Source organism: Cornus florida, unplaced genomic scaffold (assembly GCF_030987335.1).
Source record: "Cornus florida cultivar Cherokee Brave unplaced genomic scaffold, ASM3098733v1 CherokeeBrave_3.0.0_Hap2_Chr11, whole genome shotgun sequence".
NCBI classification, from domain to species: Eukaryota; Viridiplantae; Streptophyta; class Magnoliopsida; order Cornales; family Cornaceae; genus Cornus; species Cornus florida.
In genome coordinates this window covers 93,385,730-93,392,897 of record NW_026775581.1, presented here as the reverse complement: position 1 = coordinate 93,392,897, position 7,168 = coordinate 93,385,730, and the positions used below count along the sequence as shown (strand labels likewise).

Below are 7,168 nucleotides of genomic sequence, written 5' to 3'. Positions count from 1 at the left end.
TAAATTAAAAATACAATTTACCTTAGTTGGTTTGAGAGAATTTTGAATAATCTTAAAATGGGTAGGGCATCTTATTCCTCTCCCACGCTAAGTTGATTTCAGTTTTGGTGAGGGAAAGAAAGGAAGGGTTAGTTTGGCTAACTTGAACTAAGCAAGAAAGTAAAACAAATAGGAAATTTTTAAATATTTTAATAATTTGGCTAGTGTGAAAAAAAAAAAAAAAAATTCAGAAAAATAATATTATCTCAACTCATTGATTTTTCCAAAAATGTTACCTCCAAAAAACACAAGAAAATTATAATTTTTCCTAAAAAATTGTATCATTATATTTTGATTTCCTATTATGCCCTTATTAGTTGTTTATTGTTGTTCCTTTTCTTAATCGATGTATTAAAATTATGTTATTAAACTGTAACTTTGTGATTTTTTAAATTATGACTTTTCTCCACACTCACAAAAGAAGGGAATTAATCTAATATAGTAGTAGAGTCCTAATCAAGTTACGGAGACATCTGCAAAATACATATATATATATATATATATATATATATATATAATTTATACTATGTATATTACTTTATATTGAATTAGTAAAGACAATTTTGGTATATAAAATTATTATTTTTTCATTCTTCTTTTATTCTAAAAAACAATATTTTCAAAAAAAAATTATATTAATAAAAAAATATAATAAAAACTAAATTTTCTTTTTCTTTCCATCACTTTTTTTTCTTCACTTTCCACCATCAAATTCCGGCCGAAGAAAAAGTAGTGGGCCCCAGTGCACTCACGAGATACCGTGCAATTTCTCATCGCATCCAATTCGAGTCTATAGTGCATACAATATCACTCTCGCACTCTCCGTTAATTTTGAAATCGTTACCTAGGGCTTCTTACTACTCCAATCAAAGGCAAAGTAAGCTTCGATCCACTGCGTATTCTTAATATGCATGCGCGCACACACACACACACACATATATATATACACGTATACCAATCTATACTTGAGACATCTTCCATGAAATTTTCTGTTTTTTGTTCGATTTTGTTTGATTAGTAGAATAGATCTATGTTATTAAATATTCATTTCTGATAAAACTCAAAATTGTTCAATAAAAACAATCTTCTTTCAATCCAGAAGTAATTACTACTTGATATATTTTTTTTTTCATGCATTTTCTACCTTCAAATATTGTTTATTTTAGAGCTTAAATCAAATTTTGTTTTGGCTGCGTTTGTTTGAATTTTTATTTGGTTTAATTTATTTTTTATTTTTAATGTCCGAGCGTCCATGAAAAACTTTTTAAAGCTTCAATAATTTTTGTCAAGAGTCTTCATGTAGCTTTGATATAAAAAATGTTTCAAAGTAGTTCTTTTTTTTTTCTTTTTCATGCATTTTCTACCTTCAAATATTGTTTATTTTCGAGCTTAAATCAAAAAAAATTATTTTTAATGTCTGAGCGTCCATATATGAAACTTTTTAAAGCTTGGATAATTTTTTTCAAAGAGTCTCCATGTAGCTTTGATATAAAAAATGTTTCAAAGTAGTTTTTTTTTTTTTTTTTTTTCTTTTTCCCTGCAATAATTTATAACAAAGAATAGCTGCTATTTTGTTCTTCTGAATTGACTAATATATGATTTTCAAGCTGCTTATCGAGATATGTTCGATTGTTTTTGCCTCTTTCTAATTTTTTTGTTGTGTTTTCCCACCCCTCTAAATTGTATTTGTTCCATTTCAGTATCACGAAAAATGATATATTTATGCTAAATTGGATTAAATTATTATTTCTTGGAAAGGTGCATTTTGTATGCCAAAAGAAATTATTAGTTTTGGAGTTGGTTTTATTGGCAATGATATTAGGAATTCACATCTCAAATTAAGTGACACTTCAGTTTCTCATATCATTTCAAAATCAAAATTACTTAATTTTTGCTCGACTTACCACACCATTCGAAATGAGTCTATATTAGAAGTGTTCATAAAATACCTGTGTGTGTGTGTATAAACACTATATATATATATATATATATATATATATATATATATCTCTGCTGTGGTATTTGTTGCGTTTATTCGTGAATATTTGTGCATTTAATTTATTGATACTTGTGTTTAGGTAGATGACATACTCAAGAGAAAGAAGGTGAGGTCCCTTTATTGGGCTTTCCATTTACAACTTTGTCCATTTAAATTTAGAGCCATGTTATTGTCAGTTATAAATATCTTATGGATATTTTCCCTGTTAATATGCTTTTAGGTCTGCTTCACCGAACAACTCCAGGTCACCTGGTAGGGGCCATCGCTCAAGATCATTGTCAAGGTCTAGGAGGAGTCGTTCCAGGTATGGTAATAATGACAGTGGAAGTTGCAGTTTAGTAGTCATTCCATTCGATTAAATTCCTGCTTGAGTAATTTCTAGTCGCGCACACACTTATACATAGTGAGTATACATTATTAAGTATGTTTATTCTTTGCCAGAAATTTTCTTTCATATGACAGTTTGTATTGCTCCAGGAGCCAAGATTCCGTTGATGTAGTTAATCCTGGGAATAATCTTTATGTAACGGGTTTATCTACTAGGGTTTCTACCAGCGATCTTGAGAAGTTCTTTAGCAGTGAAGGAAAGGTATGAACCTTTTCAATTTTGTTTTATAATTTCCATATGTCATACAGAATTTCTCTTTAACCAACCTTAAGAAATATATGTTGTCAAGTGCTTGTAATGCTGATTGAGAATGATCATAGTTGAGCTTGATTGTGGTATTTTTGATATATAGATTTTGCCTTTGTTGTGTGATTACACTACTAAATGTATCCCAAACCGAAGGAAATTATATATGTGTATAGAAGTTCAAATAGGAAATGAGAAAAAGGAATGTTGAAACAATGTATTTGTATATGATAGGAGAACCTTCTTTTTTTTTTGGAGGGGCAAGGAGCGAAGAATTAACCCACCCACTTGCCACTTTGGACCCTTGGATGGTTTGCAAACTCTTGATGCACTCGCAAACCATGAGCATCATTTAATTACAGGCCTCACCTTTGGTGAGTTTCAAACCGGGCCTTACCAGTTGAGCTAGCCCATATGGGCTGGTAGGAGAACTGTTATAATAGGGTAATCGTCAACAAGAAGTTAACAGGGGATTTAGTTAGCTGTTCAGAAACAACCTCCTGTTACGCTCGTTGGATCATACATGTGCTCGCTAAAATGGTGAGATTCTCATGGCAACAGAGGTTAGGAAAGTAATTCTTCTAATGTATGATGAATGAAAAACTATTTGGAAGTGAGAGGTTTCAATGTGTTCCTCAGTATTCATCTTATTAGTATTTGGTAACTGGAAGTTGAAGGCTCTATTTCTTCCTCATCACTCCTTATAGGAGAGGTATTGGTTGTGTGCATATGTTATTTACTGGATATTTTAATGATTAATGTCCAGCTTTTTTTTGAGGATGAAAATCCAAATTAAGTGCTTATCGGCATGATGTAACATTGAATGTGGATGGCAATAGGTACAGCTAATCATCAATCTGTAGTTGTATCCTTATATCAGAATGTGCTTGTATCTTTTGTGAAGAATTATGACCTTCTTCATATGATAGCATTGGACTTGGATGAACTTTTAGACTATGTGAATAACTCACTTTAAACTCTGGTCTACTCTTCTGTTTAACCAAATTCATGAGAAAGTAACCATCTTTGGTATTCTTCCATTGATTGTTTGCAGATGTCAATTTTGTTTTCAGGTTCTTGAGTGCCATCTAGTTTCAGATCCTCACACTAAAGAATCTCGTGGATTTGGTTTTGTCACCATGGAAACAAATGAGGATGCAGAACGTTGTATTAAGTATCTCCATCGTTCTGTGCTGGAAGGTCGATTAATTTCTGTGGAAAAGGTAATTATTTTCTTTTCAATGGCTGGGAATAATATACTGTTTAATCAGAATAATTATTCACAGTCAACTTTTTATTAGGTTGATTCTGCTCATCTTCAGAAATGTTGCCTGATAAATTTTGGCAGCAGGTCTGGTCTGTGATTCTCTGTAGCTCCACCGAATACACTAAGGTCTAAAGTCTAAACAGTTGAACCTACCCCTTCACGACTTGAGCTCTGCATCGACATTTCAAACTCACCGATTCAAATTCGACTAATTTGCAGAGGGTTGTACGCCCTTAATACCTTTCTTTGATAGTAACAGTATGCCATGGTTATATCATTTATTTTCTTCTATATTTTGAGAAGCCCTGGAGGCATGTTGATTTAAAGAATCTCATGGCTTCAGTTTGTTCTGGTCTTCTTCAATACTCTGAACATTCAATTGGTGTGTGTCTTACTTAAGTTACTCATAACTTTAAATAAATTCAAGGTAGTCTTTGTATGATTGATATATATATATATATATATTGGGTGTGGGGCTATTTGACATGGTTGTTCTATGTCTTCATTAGTAGAAAAACGTAACATGGCTTTAATTTTTCCAGTTTATATTACGGCAACCCTAAAGTCAGTAAACATGCTCGTTTTCAGTTCTTTGGGGACGACTTAAAAAGATGGAAATAATCCATGGAGTATCTTTGTGTGCTTTATCATGACCATAATCCTGGGGAGGGGGCGATTTCCTTCCAATTTCTGGAAATTTGTTATTGTTTTAATTTTCTAAAGAGCAGTATGTGTTAGGCAGCATCATTCCTGTGAGTAAAATAGCTGTCTTATTTATTTTCCGTGATGTTATCTTGCTTTTTGTCTCCATTTGCAGGCAAAAAGGAAGCGTGGGAGGACACCTACTCCTGGAAGGTATCATGGTTTGAGAGATAGACAAGGTACATGCAATATTCATGCATTTATATGGTGTATATGTTTCATAAACTGAAATTTGATATGTTTAATTGGCATCATGGCTGAATTATTTGAACAGTCTATGTACCTGAACTCCAGTTTGAAACGTTTAGAAAATGTAGTATTATCCATTAATTTCTGTTTGGGCCATGATTTGCTCTAGACCTGTGACCTGTAAATTACAATGGTCTAACATGTCATCAATTTCAGTTAGACAAGATCCGGTCAAGAAAAGCCTGTAGTTTATCGATACTAATGAGCAATAGAATGAGAAACTTTAATCAACATCACTGAGTTTGAACTCCTCTGATTTAATTTATGTTTCTTTTGAATTGGTAATTAATATGAAACCATTTTCCAACATCAATTTGTTTAAAGTCCTTTGATTCACTCGATTGGATCATTAGATCTCTGACTTTTGAGATGATTCTGCAAGATTCTGAGAAATATTTCCTAGTTTGCTCACCAGCAGCTGCTTGACCATCTCATATCCCCATAACCTTTTCTTCCATTCCGTGCGATACTGCAATGTTGTGGATGTTCCAAATTTTTTAGCTGATGCAATATTTTGGATTGTGGACAAGTACGAGGTTTAGTGCTGTGTAGACTGCATATTTTTGGAGACTGATGATTCATGAATCCTTCCTGTTTTATCTCCTGTTTTTTTTTTGGTTTTATTACTTTTGTGTCTGTGTATGTGTTTATGCAGGAAATGTTCGGAGACGGTCTCGTAGTTACTCACCTCGTCGCCGATATGACAGAGATCCCTATTCAAGGGATCGGCGAGGAAGATCACGCTCCCCATATGGAAGGAGGACAGAGAGCCATTCTGATTCACATAAGAGGCGCAGGGACCGTTCATTATCAGCTGATGGTAGTGGCTACCGAAGAGCATACTAATTCAATTGCGAGTCTGTATCCCTAGTATATACATGTTCACTAAATTTAATTGGTTTTTCCTTTCAAAGTGTGGGATCCTTGTCACCTTCATCCCCCATTGCTATTTGTATCTCTATTTAACTTGAAACCTATATTCTTATGAGATGCTTCTGTCTTCTGTTTTGGAGAGTCTTATTAGTTGTGTGGTGTCAAACTAGGCTGCTCTCAAATTCCAGCTCTCATGCATTGTTATCCTATTGTTTTGTTATTTGTCTTTGATTGGTAGCACCAGTATTGCCTGTAGAAAAATTTTAAGGGTTTGCTTAGTTCAGTTTTTGTGAGAATAGAAGGGGGTTACATTATTTAGTTTCAAATAATACCAGTATGCATTTTAATTAAATTAAAATTTTAAATTTTCAGTTTGTCAAGAAACACTCTCTCACACGCTTACATTAACAAGCAAGCAAAAGTGTGAGTTATATTTTTTTTTGTCGATTTGTGATTGGCCACGGACCATGTAATACTTGAACCATCACTTATTATTTTGGAAGGGGAGGAAATATTCGCCAGCACTAGCTACTCGGCACATTGTATATGTAGCAATGTAGCAGGCTTGAGCCCAGTTTGTGCTGTCCTCGTGAGATGGGCCAGTGGCCCAACCTCTCTGGCGAGAAGGGAAAAGAAATAGAAAATTTATAAAAAATTTTGTGGTTTGGTTAGCGTGAAAAGAAAAATTTTCAGAAAACAAAAGGAGAGTTTTCTTATACAAATTAATATTCCTAATTTGGTTACAACTCTCTTACTCTTCAAATTAAAATTCTTCACTACACATACAAAACAAAGTAAATTAATCTAATAGATAAAGACAAATACTAAGTACGCATGTGGAACATGTATATTTATTTATAAATCCAATTGTATATATTATTTTTATTATTATTAAATTCATAAGGGTAATTTAATTGTATATATTATTTTACTACTATTATTACTATTTAATTATATATATATTATTATTATTATTTTACTATTAAATTCATCAGGGTAATTTTGACATGAAAAATCATTTTCCTTTCACTCTCTTGCTATCCAAACTAATTAAACAATATTTTTTTACAAGTTTCTTCAAAAATATTCTTGCTAACCAAATGCATAATAGAAAATTAATTTTCTTTTCTTTCAGTTTCTTTTCTTTCACTTTCCATCATCATTTTCTAGCTAACCAAACAGACCCTAGGCTCCGTTCGGTTAGATAGAAATAAGCTAGAAAAGAAAAGAAATAGAAAGTGAATGAAAAAAAAAAAAATTTCTAGCGCGCATTTGGTTAGTATGAAAATTTATTCAAAAAAATTATAAAAAAATATTAGTTTGTTAGTTTGAATAACATGAAAGTGAAAAGAAAATGATTATGCATACCAAAACTACCCTTTTGAAATAAAATGATAGATATATA

General features: G+C 32.3%; 1 protein-coding gene across 2 annotated transcripts; it reads left to right on the top strand.

Annotated features, from left to right (window-relative positions):
* The first annotated feature begins 787 nt into the window (after positions 1-787).
* Positions 788-5,898, top strand: LOC132283710 (serine/arginine-rich splicing factor SR45a-like). Of its 2 annotated transcripts, none has more exons than XM_059785711.1 (7): positions 788-916; positions 2,118-2,144; positions 2,259-2,342; positions 2,516-2,627; positions 3,746-3,895; positions 4,757-4,820; positions 5,546-5,898. In XM_059785711.1, the coding sequence occupies exons 2-7, from the start codon at positions 2,122-2,124 to the stop codon at positions 5,734-5,736; spliced, it is 624 nt and encodes a 207-aa protein (XP_059641694.1). In that variant the 5' UTR covers positions 788-916; positions 2,118-2,121; the 3' UTR covers positions 5,737-5,898. The 2 variants fall into 2 exon arrangements, with proteins under 2 accessions (XP_059641694.1, XP_059641695.1); XM_059785712.1 differs by having other exon boundaries at positions 815-916; positions 2,122-2,144.
* Positions 5,899-7,168: the final 1,270 nt, after the last annotated feature.

Excerpts from the sequence above, each read along its gene's own strand:
- LOC132283710 (XM_059785711.1), top strand. The coding sequence starts at position 2,122 with ATGACATACTCAAGAGAAAGAAG. Across the intron at positions 2,145-2,258 it reads ACATACTCAAGAGAAAGAAG|GTCTGCTTCACCGAACAACT; the intron begins GTGAGGTCCCTT and ends ATATGCTTTTAG. Across the intron at positions 2,628-3,745 it reads TCTTTAGCAGTGAAGGAAAG|GTTCTTGAGTGCCATCTAGT; the intron begins GTATGAACCTTT and ends TTTTGTTTTCAG.